The sequence below is a fragment of the Myotis myotis genome, unplaced genomic scaffold (genome assembly GCF_014108235.1).
Source record: "Myotis myotis isolate mMyoMyo1 unplaced genomic scaffold, mMyoMyo1.p scaffold_m19_p_1, whole genome shotgun sequence".
In the NCBI taxonomy this organism is placed as follows: Eukaryota; Metazoa; Chordata; class Mammalia; order Chiroptera; family Vespertilionidae; genus Myotis; species Myotis myotis.
In genome coordinates this window covers 184,582,389-184,603,087 of record NW_023416313.1, presented here as the reverse complement: position 1 = coordinate 184,603,087, position 20,699 = coordinate 184,582,389, and the positions used below count along the sequence as shown (strand labels likewise).

Sequence of the window (20,699 nt, the reverse complement as noted above, 5' to 3'; positions counted from 1 at the left end):
AACAGACATTGACAAAAGATGTTCATAAGTGGTTGCAAAGTGAAAAAAAATGCTATCATAAAAATACATATTTCATTTTGATAGATTTTATATATAAGTAGAAAAAAAGAAAATAATTAATATATAAATTTTAGTAGTGATTATCTCTGAGTTATGATTGAAAAAGGTATTTTTCATTTTATTTGTGTTTTTAAAAGTATTTTCTCCATGTTCCATTTATTACTATGGCAATGTTTTCTTATTTAAAATAATTCTTGCCAAATCAGGCTCAAAGACTTATTTCTACTTTGAATCTGAAGTGGACATGAATTCAGCTCCTTATTAACAGGTTTGTAACTTCTACTCCTTTGGAAAGCTTTTGGAGAAGCCTCAGATTCAGGTTGATACTAACAAGCCAATTTATGCCACAAGACAGGTATCTGCTACACTGACACAAATATGTTTCTACTGTAATTCCCAGTGCTGTGGTTCTCTTGTTTACATTTGCCCTCTTATAAGCATCTTACCATTGCTTATCTTCTGTAGGTCTTAAAATGCTTTCTACTTATTATTATACTAGAGGCCAAGTGCATGAAATTTGTGCACAGGGGAGGGGGTCCTTCAGCCCAGCCTGCACCCTCTCCAATCCAGGACCCCTTGGGGGATGTCTGACTGCCAGTTTAGGCCCGATCCCTGCTGCAGGATTGGGCCTAAATCAGTAGTCAGACATCCCTCTCAAAATCCAGGACTGCTGGCTCCTAACCGCTCCCCTGCCTGCCGGTCTAATCCCCCTAACTACTCTCCCCTGCCAGCCTGATACCCCTAACTGCTCTCCCCTGCCAGCCTGATCCCCCTAACCGCCCCTGCCTCGGCCCTGCCACCATGGCTTTGTCCAGAATGACGTCCGGAAGATGTCCGGTCTAAGTAGCATATTATCCTTTTATTAGTATAGATAAACTATTGGTCTCTCATAACTCAAAGTTTCATAAATGACTAGTTTCGGTGTTCTCTCTCTATTTTTCTGCCCCACTTTAAGTGCAGCCAGACGCAGTACTTCACTGATTCTTTCCATTACCACCAGTTCCTGCTCTGACTCCAGTATAGTTTGTTCAAAGAACATGTGGTGGGTAAAGATTGTCAGTACAAGTTTTCAGTTTCTGACAATAGAATTCAAAAACTTTGTAGAACCATAAAAATCTCTCTCTCTTTTTAAATGAAAAGTGACATATTGTTTGTTATAAAAATGTTTCTAGCTGCACAGTGATGGCGAACCTATGACACGCGTGTCGGAGGTGACACACAAACTCATTTTTTTGGTTGATTTTTCTTTGTTAAATGGCATTAAAATATATAAAATAAATATCAAAAATCTAAGTCTTTGTTTTACTATGGTTGCAAATATCAAAAAATTTCTATATGTGGCACGGCACCAGAGTTAAGTTAGGGTTTTTCAAAATGCTGACACGCCGAGCTCAAAAGGTTCGCCATCACTGTTCTAGCACCACGGTAATGTATAAAAAGAAATTTCATCAGTTTGAAAAATTGTTGTTATTTTGTTGTTTTTTTGTTAATCCTCACCCAAGGATATTTTTTCCATTGATTTTTAGAGGGAAAGGGAGGGAGGAAGGGCAAGAGAGGGAGAGAGAAACATCGATGTGAGAGAGACACATTGACTGGTTGCCTCCCACATGTGCCCTAACTGGGACCGGGGATTGAACCTGTAACCCAGGTACATGACCTTGATTGGGAATAGGACCCTTGACCCTTCGATGGGATGGCCGATGCTCTAACCACTTAGGAACACCAGCCAGGGCTGAAAAATTATTTTTAATTATTTTATGAATATATATTTGAATAGATTATACTCTACATACTATTCTGGATTTTTGAAGTATATTTTGGAGCTGTTCCCCTATTTATACATATTTACTTCTATATTTTAAAGTTGCAAAAAAATAAAATAAAGTGGCTATACAGAATTTCATTGTGCAAACATACCATTTCTTTATTTAATCCCTCATTGATAAATATTTAGATTGTTTCTAGTTTTCTGCATTGACCAACCACTTGCATAAATAATTCTATAAGATAAATTCCTAAGAACATATTGATTCTACAGGAGCTTGGCCAACCCTTTCTCCCCTAACTTTGTTGTAGTCTTGTGTAGAAATGAAGCTTTGATTGTTTGGCGTCTTGTAATGTCACAAATGTTAGAAAAGCAGTAGCGGGAACAGCTGTTATACTGAGAATGCTGGAAGAGGTCCATGTTCTTTCTTCATCATTTCTCTCATCTCATGATAGAGGAAAATTTCACTTTCTTACACCATTGTCCCCTCTGTTTCCCTTTTCTATTTTCCCAAAAAAGTTACATTACATTTTATTAATTCAATAGTCACTGTTTCCATTATTATGCTTATGTAAATATTACTATAGCTGAGCATTTTACCATACTAGGGTCTCCTTCCATACTTTTCCTGCAAATTAATATTTGCCTTGCTTTTTAAATTTGCTTAATATTCTTTAACCCTATTGCTAACTTTCTCACTCTTTCTAATAGCCTCTCAACAGACTTTTCCACAAGATAATCACATCAGATGAGTCACTCATTCCTTTTCATTCCTTTTCTTTCTGTTTTGGGGGGGCGGGGGGGTGACACCCTGCTGTTAGAATTTCGTTCTCCCTCTGCCTGGCTTGTGTGCGAAGCCTGTTACCCAGCTGTCCTCCTGGGACTTCCCTTTGCTCTCATCCTTGGAATCCCACTGCATTTCCCTACAGTTGGATCTACTACTGCCTGGATCTCCTGCCTTCCTCTTTCTGGGTTTACCTACTAATTTGGCCAAGCACATCCATCGCCAATCCTTTAAAGAGATAACACAGTCACACAGAAATCTCGATTACAGACATCTCTATCGCCCATCCCCTGATCCTCATCTCCCCTTGGAGTAAAACAGTTGGGACCCCCTTAGGTCCCTGTGGGAGCAACAAAATTCCCAAGCAGGCAGGAAGCATGTGATGAGGTCACACCGGTGGAGGACTCAGGGGTGTACTCCTCCTCCACCGGGTCCTGCTGATGAGAGGTGGGTCCCATTCCACCCTCCCCAGAAGGGCACCTGTGCTGACCTGGGTGACAGCCCAGTGGGCTTCAGAGGAAGTCGCTCTCGGTGAGGCAACTGACTGAAGACCCCAGGGAAGACCACGGGCTACCCAGGGAATGAAGGCACACCTTGCTGGGCCCCTCCCACCTTGGCTGATGAGTGTCCTTGCTCAATTTTCTCCTACCCTGCCTAGACCCGCATTTCTAGGGGTGGGGAGCTGACATCCTCAGGAGAACAAATCCCATGAGACCTGCCCAGCCGGCTGCGAGTCCAAGGGGCCCAGGTTTACGAGGAAGAGGAATTGGGGACATAGTTTGTTCAAAGTCCCACTGCCTAATCTCATGGGGGAGGAGAACCAGGCCAGAGGAAAAATCTCAAGCCACTTCCCTCACAGGCTGAGGTTGAGCTTATACATGATTCCTCTAAAGCAGTGATTCTCAACCTGTGGGTCGCGGCCCCTTTGGGGGTCGAACGACCCTTTCACAGGGGTCGCCTAAGACCATCGGAAAACACATATATAATTACATATTGTTTTTGTGATTAATCACTATGCTTTAATTATGTCCAATTTGTAACAATGAAAATACATCCTGCATATCAGATATTTACATTATGATTCATAACAGTAGCAAAATTACAGTTATGAAGTAGCAATGAAAATAATTTTATGGTTGGGGGTCACCACAACATGAGGAACTGTATTAAAGGGTCGCAGCATTAGGAAGGTTGAGAACCACTGCTCTAAAGGGACAGCTTGTCTTTGAGCTGGAATCCGGGGGGAGGGGGAGTGTCTTAGAGACGGTAGAGATTGAGGGAGAACTGGGGCCCTTCCCTGCCTCACTCTGCCCCAGACCTCAGCCATGAGCACCATTTCCCACCAGTTGGGAAACACACACTGTGATGTGGAGTGAATTCCTTCACCCTGCCAGCATAAGCTACAGCTTTAAGAATGTCTGCTTTAGCCTGAAGGGTCTGGCCAGACACCCAGACGCTTCCAAAGCTTTTAAGTTTGTTTGTGAAATATTTTCATATTTGTTTAAGATGGTATAAGGCAGAGGGCACGGTGATGACAACCCTCAACATGCCTGGCTCTTGAGTCACGCTGTTCCAATCGGGATGGTTGCTTTAAGGCAGTTGTCATCCGTCATTTCCCTTCACCTCCTCCCAGAAGTTCCTGCGGGGGGGGCCCCCCCCCGCCCCCCTCGTGGGCCAGGTCTCAGCTTTCTCTGTTTCCTGTCATCTTCTTTGATAGTTTACGCCTTTTTGACGGAGTGCATCCTCCAGGGGGCTTCCCGATAGGTTAAAAGAGAGATTAACCAAAGAACTTATAAGTATAGATGCATAGTCCACGGACTCAGATGACAGACAGGTGAGGGCCTGGCGGGAGTGATGGGTGGAGGGGGGCAGAGGAGAGAAAATGGGGGACATCTGTAATACTCTCAACAATAAAATAAATTTTAAAAAAGAGAGAGACTGAGACCTTATCCTTGAATGTTTGAAAAGTATTTTCTTTTCACACTTGATTTCTATTTTGTTTATTTTTGGTGAAAAATAATATTTCTTCAAAAATTTGGAGGCAGGGCCGAAACCAGTTTGGCTCAGTGGATAGAGCGTCAGCCTGCGGACTGAGAGGTCCCGGGTTCGATTCCGGTGAAGGGCATGTACCTGGGTTGCGGGCACATCCCCGGTGGGGGATGTGCAAGAGGCAGCTGATCGATGTTTCTCTCTCATCGATGTTTCTAACTCTCTCTATCTCTCTCCCTTCCTCTCTGTGAAAAATCAATAAAATATATTTAAAAAAAAATTTGGAGGCAGGCATTTCTTTATTTTTTATTTAATTTTTTCTATCACCATTTATTCCCTCTATGCAGTCTTCTACCTCCGCCCATCTCCCTCCACCCCCAAAATCACTATTATCCATGTCCATGAGTTCTCTCTTTTTTTTTTTACTCAATCCTGCCACCCCCTCCCTACCTCCCACCCCCTCACCACCACCTCGCCCCCAATCCACCCCCAACCCCGTCTCAAGCTGTCTGCCTGCTCTCTAGCAATGATTCTGTCTCTATTTTGCTTGGCAGTTACGTTTGCACATTAAATTCCACATATGAGTGAAATCATATGGTACTTGTCTTTCTCTGAATGGCTTACCATGATGTTCAATTTTGGAGGCATTTTTAAGTGCCTTCTCTCTCCTAGTGCTGTTAAGGAGTCTGTTGTCGTTCTATTTTCTGCTTCTTTGTGAAGTTCTGTTTCTTATTTCCTGAAGCTTGTAGCATCCTCTCTTTACTCACTGCATTCTGAATTTTGAAAATCATGGGCCTTGCTTTTTGTGTCCATTCCTGAGGCACTTGGCGGATTCTTTCTGTCTGGCGGGGGGGGGGGGGGGGGGCGGGAGTTTAATTGTTTTGTTCTTGATTTCCTAGCCTTTGTTTTCTCCTTTCCTGGACCTTCTATTATTTGGAGATCTAGCTCTCTGGTCCGCGTGGGGTTTACGATGTCCGGTTCTTATTTCACGGATGCAGCAGCTTTCCTGTTGCCATCTTCTCTGAGGATATCCATGTTGTTGTTTTAATGTTCGCTTCGCTCCCCATCGCTTCTCTTTCTTTTGAGTGGCCCTTTTTCTGTTTGTTTTGGTCTCTGACCCTCTTATTTGAGACTTTCTTGGGCAAATAGAATCTTGTATGTCTATGGTTTAGAGTAGGGAATTCTCAGAAGCTTGGGACGTCCCTGTGGGGTTACCTGGCTGGGCCCTTTGCTGGGGGAACCCCAATCTTCAGATCCTCCCTCCTGAGCTCCCACCAAAAAAGTCTTCCAATATTTTACCTCAAGAGTAAAGCCTGGCTGCCAGCCTTCTCAGGACCTAGTGCAGGAAGAGGGCTTGGGGAGTCCCCACATTCTATACTTCGTATGTCGGCAGTCATTTAATCCCCTGCTTTAATCCACCGTCACAGCGGACCAAACGCCCTCGATTTTATGCTCCCCAGAAAACAAACCGCAGCCCTCTACTACTGGGGGAGAAGCATTTCCTATTGGAGTGGAACAGGGGAAGGGGCTAGGGGTTTAATTGTTTCCCAAACAGGTTTGTCCACACCCCGTCCCGCCCACCTCCACAGAGATCTTAGCTGTTACTTCCTGAGCCTTCTCGGGACTCTTTGGGGTTAACTGGTTGGTCCTCCAGGCTCCCTTCTTTAGACGGGTGACTTTTTCTAGCATCTGTGTGGATATGCCACTAGGATAAGGAAGAGAATTGGGAGAGAAGCTGCTCGAAGCCCAGGGGCTTAGTTCAGGTGCAGAAATGTCCCGGCTGGTCTTCCTGGAAGTGGCCTCCTGCACATGTCCCACCGTCGAAGCATCCTCTTCTCTGCTTGAAAGGATTTCCTCAACATCTGGTCTGTGACCACAGCGACCTGGCAGCCCCTCTCAGAGGCTGGAAGTGACTTTTTTTGGTCACCTTAACATAGCTACTTGCGAGTTTCCTCCCTGGCTTACTTTTTTTTCCTTCTTCTTCTTTTTTTTTAAATTATTGTTGACAATGTTACAGATGTCTCCCATTTCCCTCCTTTGACCCACCTCCCTCCAACCTCCCCCCGCCCCACCCCAGGTCTTCACCACCTTATTGTCCGTGTCCATGGGCTATGCATATTAGAATGTAAGCTCTTTGGTTTATCTCTGCTCGTCCCCCCACCCCCACACCTGGCTTACATTTTAGTTCTGGTGGAGGAACACAGCAGCATTGTTTAATTCATAAGAACACTAGGCTCAGCTGGTGGGTGGGGGTCTCTGAATATAAATGTGCACTTTCTGTAGTCCATTTCACTCATTGCCTAATTAAAAAAAAAAAAAATCCTCCCCCGGGAAGTGCTTTTTTCTAACTTGCCCAAGGGACCTGCTGGAGCTACTGGTTGCCCTGTTATATAAGCTTCAAGTCAGAGAGTGCTGGCAGCAGTGGCATCAAGTTTAGGTGCTGTGAAAGAGGACAGGCGAAAGGTAAGGGGAGGGGGGGATGCAGCCAGCTCCCAGGGAGGAGCAGTGTGGGAAAGAATCAGGGGCCCAGGTGAGTTATTGATCACCGCTAACTTCTGTTACATGGGGTGCGATGCAAACCTCTTCCCTGTCCTCACCAGAGTCTCCATTACCTTAACAAGCATCCTGCCGCGGGAGCTGGAGAAGGCACATGTGCACACAGGGAAGATGAGCTCCGCGGCAAGGCCACTAGCTTGGGGCCACTTGCAAAAATGCATAACATTTTTACGCTGTAAATTAACTAGCTTTCCAGCAACAAAAAGCTTCTTATAGAAATGGAGCTCAAGTTACCAGGCAGGTTCCAGCGGTGTCACAGATGTTTGAGGTCAGCGGTCATAAAGACTTCAAGTCCTGTGGGTCTTCATGGTCCCTCCCTGTAGCAGCAGAGGAGAGATGGTATTGTTGTTCGCCTGCTGTTCCCGGAGCTCAGCCGTGTGCTGGTCACATGTTCTTCATGTTGGGCCTGTGGAATGACGGGTCAGTGAGTTAGAGGACTTTCTGTGCGGCCTAGGAGTTTGCACTATTTAAGCCTATCTTAGTTTACTTTTTTCTTTTTCTTTTTTGAGCTGAATTCCATGGCTACACTAAAGAATGTGTTTGTGCTGCTTCTTTATTTTCACTAGGATACCAGAGCATCTCGTGAAGAGCATAACTTGGCAGACATTGCAAGCTGTGAATTTTTGCCATAAACACAATGTAAGTCTCGTGATCGCCCTTGAAAAAAAAAAATCAGAAGGCTGCCTTTAAGCTGAGGCGGAACCTTCGTTCAAAGTTTATGTCATGCTTCTGTGGATATAATTTTTCATCCAAATCTCCTTAAGCCTGGTTAGGGTATGTGGAGGCTAAACGTGCCAAACTAGCGATTCCTTCTTGTTTGGGTCACATAAGAGATGCATTTTTATGATTTATACTCATCAGAAGCTACTCAGGTTTAAGGTAGCATCCCATCCACGTGGAGTCTGTATGGGTCTGCTACCCTCAGAAGGCTCTGAAATTAGGGAGAGGAACCCCTCGTGACTCCTGCCCATGCAGTTGCAGGAGGCGGAGTCCCATGCACAATGCCCCCATGCTAGTGCCTGCTTTGCTGAGATATGAGTGCCAGGGCTGGGTCGAGCCAGCCCAGTGGAAGCCTGTGCCACTCCCGGCCACAGCAGGGCCTGGCAGAGGCAGTGGGCCCAGGCTCTGACTTCACAGATGCTGGAAGCCTGCTGCCCCTCCAGTACAGCACTGCCCACTCCCTGCACACGAGGCCAATTCCAGTGTTACAGCTCCATGTTGGCCACAAGGGCAACCTGACTGCAGTATGCCGACCTACTGGCTGCTGGAGCCAGGTTAGTTGGTGGGCCTGATCTGCATGACTTTCCCTGACGCTGCTTTCCCAGATGGAGAAAATAGGACAGTAGTGAGCGCTTTTCCCTACCGAGTCTCCACCTCGCTGAAGCTACAGCCCTTGTCAAAATGCATGTATAGAAGGGAGCATGGGCACTTTATTTATTTTTTTTAAATATATTTTTATTGATTTCAGAGCGGAAGGGAGAGGGAGAAAGAGATAGAAACATAAATGATGAGAGAAAATCATGGACAGGCTGCCTCCTGAACGCCCACTACTGGGGATCAAGCCCACAACCTAGGCATGTGCCCTTGACTGGAATAGAACCTGGGACCCTTTAGTCCCCAGGTCGACATTCTATCCATTGAGCCAAACCAGCTAGGGCAGCATGGACACTTTATATTGCTGTTTACTGTGAGTGAGGCTTAGCGCTTTCCCCAGAGTAGGTTTCAGGATGGGGAGCAAGAGAGACTGCATAAAGGCCCTGGTGGGGAAAATCAGACACTAAGGACCAATGCATACCACAGTTCCCTGGAGAGCCGCTGACCACACTGTTTGGCCACATGTGCTGGTGGGGGGAGGGTGTAGAAACTTGTAAAGAATTCCCAGAACAGACTAGGAGCACATTCTTGCTTACAAGTCCTGCTGACCATCTGTCACCATGATATCCACGGGTGTGCCCATTTATAGTAACATGTGAGCCAGTGGTGAAGAGTGGAGGGATCTCAGGGCCATTAATTGCTGAGAACCAGATAAGATTGTAATAAAATAATTCAGAAATTGTCTCCCCAAATGTTTTCCAGAGTCATGAATACCCTTTGGGGGAACATTGACACTGCTCTCTCACCCAGAAGGTCGTTTGGAGAGAGTACGAGGCCAGGCCCAAGAAGAGCCTCTGTCCTCTTTCCAAACGCTAGAAAGGCAAGAATGCCCCAGGGTTGCAGCCGCAGCCGAAGGGGGTCTCTCCTGCAGAAGGAGCCAACATTCCTCTCCGGAGAGGAACAAGCTTGGCCGAGGGCAGGATTATTTATTGGGAACCCTGAAAAGCATTTTAACCCAATTGTTTTCATGTAATTGTTACCCAAGTTGTTGACTTGTTCTTTGCCAAGAAAAGTATTTAATCAGAAAATCATGTGAAGATCCTTAAGCATTCTTCCAACATCTCCCTGTGAAACCATGTCCGCTGTGGCTTGGAAACCACAGGTGATTAGAGCCTAAACTGTGGGGTGAACGCAGCTCTGAGAACGCTTGTGTGTGGGACGGAGCTGACATCTAGTGACTCTCTGCAGAGGGTGAGCGCGGCCCACTCCTGTTTATCTTGTCAGGACACATGTCAGAGCTGGAAGGGAGGCCTCGCAGGAGGCTTGTGGTTCCGCCCTTCTCTTCCCCAGCTTATCTCGGCAGGCCCAGCGCTCGTCCTGTTTACCAGGCGGACGGTGTTCTGTTCTGTTAAACAACTGAACTAGGAATCCCGCTTATGCACCAGCCTGTGGCTCCAGCAAAGCCCTGTTCAAGCTTTTCAACGTTTCCCTTTCACGGAGGGTTGCCAGATTACACACTAGTACATGCCAAATACTCCGTAAGACATACTTATACTAAAAAAGTGTTTAACTACAATGTAAAGTTACCTGGGTGCCCTTGTCGGTCCCTTTGGGACCTTCAGGAATTTAGGATGATTCAGGCTATGATAGGTGTGGTACTAGATTTACTTCATGCTTACGTTTTGCCAATTTTGGTATTTTTCATCCTATTATCCAAAAGGCCAGTGAGAAGTTCAAACGATTTCTCAGTTATTTTTGCTCATTATTCATGTGTTTTATTGATCCCACATAGTATAGTTGCTCTTTAACAATCTGTTTTGGTTCAATTTTTGTGACTAGTGCATACATAGAGATGTGAAGCCAGAAAATATCCTCATCACAAAACATTCCGTGATTAAGCTGTGTGACTTCGGATTTGCTCGACTTTTGAGTGAGTATTGACGTTTCTCTTAAGTATAAATGATGGAAAGATTCTTTATATAATAAAAGATCTAAATGCTATCGAAAGCTAGTTCTTATATATACTAAGTATATACTAGCTTACTATAAATTACAATTATGTGATTACTGAAAATAGGTAGACACATACAGTAGTTTAAACATGTATGCTATAGCCCAGCTATATCGTACTTTTCAGAAGTACTATTTTAGAAGAGTGGTTTTCAACTTTGGCTGCAAGTTAGAATCACATGGGGAATTATAACTATAAAAACTATACTGATTCCCCCGCCCAGGAATCGTGGTTTAATTGGACGGGGGTGGGGCCCAAGCATCAGTCATGTTGAAAGTTCTATATTCCGAGTGATTTTAATGTGCAAGTCGTATTGAGGACCCAGTGATTTAGAAAAGCCACATGATGGGGCACAGCTGGATGTCTGAGGTCTTCCCCCTCCCGGTTTTGATTCCATGCTTGCACTGTTCTCTCTGTTTCCCATGTCCCATCACTGGCCAGCTGGACCAAGTGACTACTACACAGACTACGTGGCTACCAGGTGGTACCGCTCCCCCGAGCTGTTGGTGGGGGACATGCAGTACGGCCCCCCAGTAGATGTCTGGGCAATTGGCTGTGTCTTTGCTGAGCTGCTGTCAGGGGTGCCTCTGTGGCCAGGAAAATCCGATGTGGATCAGCTCTATCTGATCAGGAAAACCTTGGGTAAGTGGTGTCTCTGTTCTACCTTTTGGGCAACTGGGTAGTTTTACCCACATCAGTGCAGGGCAGAGCCACGTTCCTAGGCTCACCTGATGCCCTTTATAGTTACGAAGGAAGGACACTCTCAACGCCTCCTTTAAATGACTCCATTAATGGCGCCCACATTTGTTTTAATAAAAAGAATCCATAATTTTGAGTGTGTACTATTGTCCAAAAAGACATGATTGTCTCTTTGGCATAGTTTGGATCAAGTGAAGCTCTGAATGATGATCACAGCAACAGTAACAGCGTACATTTCTATAAGGGCTGAGCAGTTTACAGGATGCTGATGTATCTCGTTTCATTTATGACAATGTGGTCATTCATTCGTTGGTTGTCCTGACTCCAGCCTGCCAGGCTTGTTTGGATTATTCAGAGAAAGATTCTCAACCTTCTAGGTGTCAGGAAGAGAGTCATTCATCTAATGTCATTTTGCTTGTCTTGCTTTCCCACCCCTTCCTTTCTTTCTACTCGTGGGGTGGAGGGGGCGAGGGGAGAAGAGAGAGAAGGAGAGAGACATCAAAAGACCTATAAGTAGTGATTGTCCTCTTCAGAAGTCAGGAGTTGAGCTGCTACTCCCCTGAGAACCCACTTCCCCTCTTCTGAACGCTTGTAGCACCTGCTGTCACCATGCCTTTTACTCCCTGATATGCTGTAAGCTGCCTGAGGGTGAGAGCGTATCTTTCATGTCTATCTGTCCACCAGCGTGTACTGTCTACATAGTAGGCAGTACATATTTGCTGATGGCTTCTTTTGATGACATGAAAGAGACTGGGAGCCCTTCCAGGGGCGCTCAGCCTTCCTTGCTGTGTTTCTCCTGGTGATTTTAGGACACCTTCTCCATGCCTCCCCCCCAGCTCTGATGGAAGAAGGTTGTTAAGATCCAGGCATTGCTCTCATGATGAAGACCACTGAGGTCTGGGAAAGGCATTAGAGAGTGTATTTTGGCTGCTTATGTCCAAAATGGGGTGGGACAGCAGCTTTGGGGTTTGAGTGAGAGGTAAAGTTCCAAACCAAATTGGTAAAATTAGACAACTCGATACCCTGTGGTAGGAACTTCAGCCCAGCCCAAAAGCAGCGTTTCTGGGGGCCTGGTTAGGAGGGTTATGTTGTTCACGCTGGTCTAGGAAGTAGATCTGAGTGTGCCTCAGGCGCGCCCTGCTCTGAGGATCTCCTTGTGTTCTCTGAGCGAAATTCCTCTTCAAATTCTATCCCTAGAATTTTCCTGAGGACAGTTTTATCTGATTTGGCTGAAATGTGGGTAGAGTGAGCCTTACATAATCCCCAGAATACAGAAATGCTCCTTTTGTTTCATTGCTTCATATCGTAAATACTTCTAAAGAGCAGAGAAATGGGATTTTCAGGTGCTGGCTACTTGGTGAAACAAGAAAAGGTGGTTCCAGTTTATAAATGTCTTCCTTCCAGCTAGATCCTCCATGATTCCCCTCCCTTCCTTCTCCCCTTTCCTTCCTCAGATAATTACTGAGAGCTTGCTATGTGTCAGGTACTGTTCTATTAGGCCAGTACACTTTTGTCTTAACCCATCAGGATTCAGTTAACATGATTTTGATTTGTAGTTATTGCACTTTTGCTATTAAAAAGGGGGGTTGCTATCTGATGTGTGTGTGTGTGTGTGTGTGTGTGTGTGTGTGTGTGCTTCTGAGTTGTTTGATTTGAGGAGCAAGAACCTTGTAGCCTTCTATTCCTGTGCGTGCTTGTTCTGTGCCTAACACAGCGCTTGCCGCACTGCAGGTCTCAGTACAGGTTGTTGAGGTTGCCTCAAAGCCTCTCCCTCCCTCTGATTGGGAGAGCAGACTGCAGACTTCAGAGGTGTAAGCACAGACAGACACAGTACCAGGGAGGGAAACCACAAATCAGTGCTTGCTAACTCTTCCTCTTTCTTCTTGTTTTACCTTCCTCTTTCTTCTTGTCCAAAGGAGATCTCATCCCTAGGCACCAGCAGGTATTTAGCACCAATCAGTACTTCAGTGGGGTGAAAATTCCAGACCCTGAAGATATGGTGAGTGACCCATTATGGAAAGCATTCTGCATGTCAGGGCTGAATGTCAGCCCCATGGCCCAGTCTGCCCTGCAAGGTCAGTCTAAGAGTCAAAAAGAAATTGGGGCAAATTGGCTAGCAAGACCCTGGCCGTCAGTGCTAATTTAGAGTAAGCTGCTGACAACAGAGGTGAGAGAGCATGATGGACAGGAATGCAGAGTGCCTGCCCTGACCTCACCTGTCTTTTGTCATTTTCAGCAGTTGAAGGTAGGTAGCTCAGAGCCAATCAACGTTTAGACAATGACTTATCCAGGAAAATCCAGCATTGTCCTAAAGCCCTGCTCTACTGAGCTTGCATGGCCAGCCTCCCTCCGGTGCCTGTCCTCTTTGGCCAATGTAGGGAACGCACTCATTCTAAAAAAACCGAAAAATTAAAAATGTGCATACTCTTAGTCCACTTTCAAGAATTTATTCCAATGAAATCATTAGACAAAGACATAAAGACATAGCATTCTTTAATAGAAATAATTTCCTTTAGTGTCCTATCACTAAAGGGATTAAATAACTTATGGTACATAGCCTTACAATAGAAATATCACATAGCCAATAAAAACAGATTTTATGTATTCACTTAAAAAAAGTTCACAACGTATTGCTAAATGGAAAAAAATGGTTATGAATCAGTATACATAATTTGACATAATTTTAATAAGTATTTAATACACATACATGTATTTATATATAAGTATAAAAAATCTGACAACCTTTGGAAAATCATGCAAAGCTTTTTACATTTGTGAAATAAATGACTGCAAGGATATACACAAAAATATTAACAGCATATATCTCTCTGTGGTGGGGTAATTTTTTTCTTCCTTTATGGTTTTAAATATTTGTTATGTCTTCTAATGAGCCTGTATGATCATCAAAAACATTTCAGAGCGCAATGGAGGGTTGTGAAATCCTGAGTTCCTACTGTCACAGAAAGTACTTTCAAATGGAAACTAACCCTGGGGTTGCTCCGTGTCCACCTGGAAGTTTCATCAAGTTCCACTTGAGCTTTGCTCCCCTTGGCCTGTCTCACAGCGAGGCTTCCTTTTCCCACTCCCGCAGCCACCAGCAAGAGGAAAAGTGGGTCGTGCTGGGAGCACGCTGGGACAGAGGCAGGGATGTCACCTGCCATGTGGGAGGTGACCCAGCTGGCTCCCGGGTGACCTGGACATTCCCAGTTCCACACTAAATATCCCTTAGCGGTTTCCTGTTCCCTGTCTACCGGTGAAGCCTCAGAAACAACCCCGGTTTTATAAATGTAAAAGGCTTCCCGTGGTTTCCCAGAGGTTGTCCTGCAGGGGATTTCCTGTTGACAGAAATACAGGAAGAAGCAGCAGAGAGGACGTGCTGGTTCAACATCTGTGTCTGAGTCCCTCTGCTGGCGGTAATGCTGCTGGGGGAGGCCTGCTGCTTCTGGGGCCGGGAAAACTGGCCAAGCAGGCAGGATGGGCCCATCCTATCACAGCCACCAGCCGGCGGCCTCGCAGGCACTGTGCTGAGACAGCAGGGCTCAATGTCTGCAATGTCAGGTCCATCCCTGGCCGTGCTCAGATTCCACACACAGAAATAGCAAGGGAAATATTTAAGCCAGCGGTTTTCAAACTTGGCACAGATGAACCAATTGCTAAAATTCTGTGCACAACAAAAAAAAATATATTTTTGCCGATCTGACAAAAAAAAAATAGGTATAATTTTGATTTATTTACACCGGACAGCTATTGTGTTGGCTGTTGTCATTTTTTAATTTGATAACCTAAGAGAAAAAAGGTCAGGTATTGCATCTTTTAAAAATTCTTTCAGCACATGGTTGAAAATTGTTGATTTAAGCTGGGGGGATGGGGGCTTTAGGATTTTTTTTTCTCTCCGTATATTGTAGGGAATTCCAACTCTGAGGGTCTTGTCTCTTATCCGTGATTAATAAGTGCACACTCAGGAACTGGCTGTTGCTGGCTGGTTCCCTGTCCAAAAGAACACTGTGCTTGCAGCACCAGGGAGTGTGTCATCCGAGGAGCCTGGCCACACTGCCGCCTTTATGCGCTCAGCACAGCTGGCCGTCTGTTTTACTCAGATGACTGGCTCTTATTTTCTCAGCACCCGTCTCTGATTAGCCTCTTTGTCAGTGGCGTATCTCTTTAACTAGCCTGTCTGTCTGTCTGACATTGGGCATTCCTCCCACTTTATCCTGTTTGCTATTTCTCATTGACTCCGGCATGTGACTGGTCTTACATGGCCAAAGAGAGTTTGATGAATATCTGCTTGGGAGACAGTTTAAACAACAGGATGATCAGGGAGATAGCAGGCTCTTGTGGTAGGACACAGCAGTTTATTTCAGAAAACCAAGAGGCATCTGTTCACCTGGGTAACAAAAAATCTATTTGGAAGCTTCGTTTTTGTGAATGTCAATAAATGCAAATAATTGGGCCCTCTATATAAAAGCCAATGTTGGTGCCAAAAATTATCTAAGGCAAGGCAAGTTATATAATTTGAGGCAGAAAAAAAAGAAATAACAATTGCTTGACAATTTTTTTTTTCTTTCACTAGTGTTGTCTTCTCCTAATTTGCTGCCTGCATCAGTTTTCCAGGAAGTCAGAGGAGTGGTTAGGAAGAAAATTGGAAAAGCAATTTGGAGGTGGGGAGAGAAGGAGCTTGTGAAACAGGCAAAGGGAGGTTGTTGCAGGTGACAGGTATGGTGGGCAGAGGGTGGAGGAGGCAAGGAAGGTGCCAGGAAGATGATTCTCTCACTCAAAAGAAATGCAATCTGAGGTAACCTCCTATTTGGATACATGCTGTAAATAAAACCTCCCTCTTCTTCTTTTTTTTAAACAGGAACCACTTGAATTAAAATTTCCAAACATCTCTTATCCTGCCCTGGGGCTGTTGAAGGTAAAATCATGGTTTCCAGCCAGGAAGCACACAGCCTCTGTTCTCCCTGGGGAATCCACAGATTGAAAAGTGTTCCTTTCAGAATTCTTCTCCTTTCAAAAGTATAAATATTTTCAGTTTTTAAAATGGGTCCCATTCTATTACGGTAATAACATCTGTAAGTGTTTTTCACTTTAAAGATTTTTTTAAATTGCTTTTTAGAAGAGCGAGGGAGATATTCATCAGCTGCCTCCTGCATGCCCCCTCCTGGGATGGAACCCGAAATCCAGACTTGTACCCTGACTGGGAATTGAACCCGTAACCTTTCAGTACAGGGGAGATGCCCAACCGAGGCACACACCACTTTAAATAAACCCAACATTGTATTTGACTTCTAAATTTACACAAAATAGAAATTTCAGAGGAGTGGTGCTTGTTTTTAAAAAGGATCCTTTCCTTCGAAAAATGTTTAGCCATAGGATCCTTTTAAAGAGCCAAAGCCCTAGTATACTTGAAGTAGATTTTGATTTTAAAGCTTTATATACAAAACTTTATATACATACACATTTTTAGAAATGTCTTATGTAAATGAGGTGCCAATTAAAATATTTGCAAGTTACTGTCAATATATTTCATCCATTTCAAAAAGTATTTAATGCATTTACTGATGCATTTATAACATAATTTAAAATGTGAGACAGTTCATTGGGGTATGGGGTCATGAGATTTAATCTATTCAATTTTGAGCCCTATGGCCTATTTATTGGCAAAGCAAATAGTTAAGAATGTTGTAATATAAAGGGATGTATATTATGCCTCTGCTTCCATGCAGACACGTGTGCTTGTAATACATAGACTATTTCTGAAGGAACATACACAAAAAATCTGATTTTAGAAGGGGGAATGGAAGAAGCAGAGTGGTGGAGAGACTTTGCTGAATCTTGTAGGCATTTTATTTTTACCACGTGTAGGTATTATTTTTTAAATTAAAAAAATACACATCTAGTTGTTTTGTTTTTTTCTTTTGTTGATTTCAGAGAGGAAAGGAGAGGGAGAGAGAGAGAAACATCAATGATGAGAGAGAATCATTGATTGGCTGCCTCCTGCAGGCCCCCCACTGGGGATCGAACCCACAACTGGGCATGTGCCCTTGACCAAAATCTAACCCGGGACCCTTCTGTTTGCAGGCCGACACTCTGTCCACTAAGCCAAACTGGCTAGGGCACCACATCTAGTTTTTACAAAGTACATGCAAGGGTCTAAACAGACTAAGTGTATTCTACTCCCTCGGGGCAGAGCACCAACTGTTCTCAGGAAGAGAACAAGGTGGAGAAATGATTTTTTGTTACTATTTCTAGAAACTAGTACGTGGTTTCTCATTTAGGAATGATCATGGAAGGAACTAAAATCATGACTGGATGTTTTTTCCCCCTTTACTTCCTCCCTCCCCCTCTTGTTTCCAACTGATTAAACTGTAAGTTTAATCTTACAAAGGAGAAAGAAATTACATTAATAAGTTAGTATTATATTTTTAAAGTAAGATGGAATGTTCTCTTCTTTCAGGGCTGTCTTCACATGGATCCTGCTGCGAGACTGACGTGTGAACAGCTGCTGCAGCACCCATATTTTGACAGCATCAGAGAAATAAGGGATTTGGCAAAATATGACAAACCAACAAGGAAGACCCTGAGACAGAATCCAAAGCACCTGCCTGGGGTAAAAATGGGGCACTGCTTTACGAAAGCATCCAAGGTTACAGCTTCAAATGACCGCATACCTGCCACTTGGTGAAAGAGTCTGAATCTATATTTGAGGTGACAATTGTGGTTTGCAGCTCCAGCACCTCGATCCAGCCCCAGGACACTGGTCACATGATTTCCCAACCAGGGCCCCAAGAGACAGCTGCCTCCTAAGGCTCCTTCTCCTTGAATTCTAAAGGTGCCCTTGCCCTGCAGTTCCCGGCTGCCACACAGGGCCAGGGTGTTTGGCGTGCATGAGCACAGGTCTCAGCCGGTACCTGGGTGTCAGTCCAGCTTTGGGAAATGAAGTCAGATTTATCCCAGCTAGCTCTGGGTCATTTTGTTTACCTTGAACATTAATTGACATCCCAGGTTTATACCAAAAAGGAAGTGTTTTCCATCCTGATCCTTTAATCGTCAGAGTTGGCTAGGGTAAATGCAGTGATGAGTGCCTCAGTGATAGCAGCAAGACAGTGCATGTAACCAAATAGCACCCAAACGGCACACTGGGAGCCCCTGAAGAGTCGCGATTGGTGTAAAGTGGCAGAATGGCCTTCCATTGCCTTGTCATAAGCCAAAAGCTGTAAAAATTTAGAATGGACTATAGTCGGAACCACAACTAAGATGAGCTGGCTGCCCTAGTCACTTCGGAACTGCCTTAAACTTTCCCTTTGCAGCCTGCACTGCACAGCAGGCTGAATGATATCTGATGGTGTGTGTGAGGTTTGGAGGAGGGAAGAGGTTGTTCAGGCCATTAGGAACAGGTACCAAATGAACTCCAGGGCCCTAAGATAGACCAGAGTTTCAAAATTAAGAATGCTTTTATTTTATTCTCTATCATATGTGATCCAAATAGCAAAACAGACTGGAAATAGACTTTCTCCCCTTATCTTACTGTTTCTTTGTGTTCAAGAATAAAGGGTCTTGATGGAGATATTTTTACTTGAAAGAATATGGAAATACCACTAATTTGTATTACTTGTAAGTACTGAACAATTCAGCTGTTTGATTGAAAAATAAAAAGTACCTGCTTTTCAGATACCTATGGCTATATAGTACCACTAGTGCCCCAGTGAAGGGATTCGTGCACATTGAAAGGAAATTAATTAGAAGGTGGCCGGCAGGGCGAGATTGGTGAGACACAGGCTGGACATGCCCTGGAGCCAACCTCCCGCAGTCTTTCCCCGGCCGGCCGCACCTGGGGCAACACTGCAGCTCGAAGGGCGTCTGTGGAGTGAACAGGGTCCTTTCGGTAGGTGGGGTCCCTCAGCCTGGCCTGTGGAGATCGGCTGAAACCGGCTCTCTGATATCCCCCGAAGAGTCCCAGATTGCCAGAGGGCAGTTCTCAGGTGTCACACCCCGGAATCGCACCCTGGAATCGGGCTCCCTCCTCTGGTTCCAGGGCACGTCACCCAGGAACCACCGCTGCCAAGTCATTGCAGCTCAGCAGCTTCTGTGTTGAGCGTCTGACCCCTGGTGGTCAGTGCGCGTCATACCTACTGGCCAGTTGGCCAGTAGTTTAGCCTTTTATATATATATAGGTACAAATAATATATATGTGTTCTCCTTACTTTCACATGACATTTTCTGGTAGCATAAAGGGAGCAGTTCTTTTTAACCAAGGAGTAAGCAGACAAATCGCCCAAGTGCCCCGACATCAGTTTTCCTTCCTATAAAACAAGGCATTGGCTTAAAAGGTTCCTAAGGTCCTGTGAATGTCTGCTTTTCCCCAATAATGTTAAGATGTAGATTTTTCATTTTTACATTCTCTAAATTTTCTTTAATGTGCATGTTTTTCTTTTTAATATGAAATAAATCTCTAAAAGGAAAAGTAGAGACCAAAATTAAATATTTTGTCCTTTCTCAGGTTCTGGATTCTGGGCAGAAAAAGTATTTCTGTGCTAAAAATTTTACTTATGTCTTTTGTGATGTGTTATCAACAATGAAAAAAGTGTATGGTGTTGAACCTAATTCTATGTGTTGTATTTTCAGTTTCAGAACCTACCTCAGTTGACTGGCAGCAGCATCCTTCCAGCTTTGGATAATAAGAAGTACTACTATAATACCAAGAAACTTAACTACCATTTTCCAAACATTTAAGGACCTTGGAGATGGATGACAAAAAAGAACTGATCAATAAACCCCAAGAAAATAAAACATACATTTGACTGAAGACCATCACAATGTTGAGAAAACATAAGTAACTAACTGGAGGAAGCCACTTGGCAAGATGTGAAGGGAAATTCCAGAAGCAATCTTCCATCCAGAACAGAAAGGAAAAACTCGTTTTGATTTCCACTTGTGTTTTTGTTGTATCTAAGTAGCTGGACTTATGGACAGAAATAGAAGTAGTATCTACTGCCCATTCCTCTGGCAAAACTAGTCACGTAAAAAGGATTTATGCTTCAGTTGTACAATATGCAACAAGTGAAAAATAGATTACAGAACACCCAAATGTATTTCCTTGGATCCTATCTCCTGCTTTTTCAGATTGCTTCAACATCATATTTAAAAAGTTTTTGTTCTTGAAATCAAAATACTTAAAATCCCATTTCCTGCTTGCTCTATCTCTTGGTTTTTAAAAATTTAAACCATTTTTTGGAATATTTAAGAGTTCAAAATATTTAATATCATGGATTATCACAAAAGACTAGCATATGCTTATATATTTAGTGATATGTTTATAGCTATTTTCCCCATGTACTTTTGTCTTTACCTTTAGTAAAGGATGCATCTCCGTCACTTTTTCAGGCAAGATGGATTTACTATATGCATCTACATTTGTTCACTCAATTCCCCTTGCTAACAATGGCATGAAGATTGGCAGCTGCCAAGGTGATCAAGGAGTAGAACAAAACCTATAGGCTTGGCAAGAACTATACCTGCCAGCC

The 20,699-nt window shown here is 44.1% G+C and overlaps 1 protein-coding gene and 1 long non-coding RNA gene across 8 annotated transcripts in view; one reads left to right on the top strand and one right to left on the bottom strand.

Annotated features, from left to right (window-relative positions):
• The window catches only part of CDKL1 (cyclin dependent kinase like 1), a 46,770-nt gene extending 26,507 nt beyond the window's left edge, over window positions 1-20,263 (top strand). For 4 of the 7 annotated variants that reach the window (XM_036306227.1, XM_036306226.1, XM_036306225.1 and 1 more), the window contains 7 exons: window positions 7,721-7,793; window positions 10,308-10,398; window positions 10,921-11,121; window positions 13,095-13,177; window positions 16,034-16,090; window positions 17,633-17,785; window positions 19,801-20,263. In XM_036306227.1, the coding sequence (XP_036162120.1) occupies window positions 7,721-7,793; window positions 10,308-10,398; window positions 10,921-11,121; window positions 13,095-13,177; window positions 16,034-16,090; window positions 17,633-17,785; window positions 19,801-19,908 (766 nt within the window). In that variant the 3' untranslated portion in view covers window positions 19,909-20,263. Of the gene's footprint in view, window positions 1-7,720; window positions 7,794-8,173; window positions 8,429-10,307; window positions 10,399-10,920; window positions 11,122-13,094; window positions 13,254-15,748; window positions 15,837-16,033; window positions 16,091-17,632; window positions 17,884-19,800 lie in introns of those variants that run through there. The other 3 variants (XM_036306228.1, XM_036306231.1, XM_036306229.1) reach the window with 3 other exon arrangements.
• On the bottom strand, window positions 3,788-9,333 carry LOC118654991. The gene is made up of 3 exons (XR_004967168.1): window positions 8,950-9,333; window positions 7,389-7,560; window positions 3,788-4,362 (listed from the first exon to the last, which is right to left on the bottom strand). It is a non-coding gene; the product is annotated as an uncharacterized LOC118654991 (long non-coding RNA).
• Window positions 20,264-20,699: the final 436 nt, after the last annotated feature.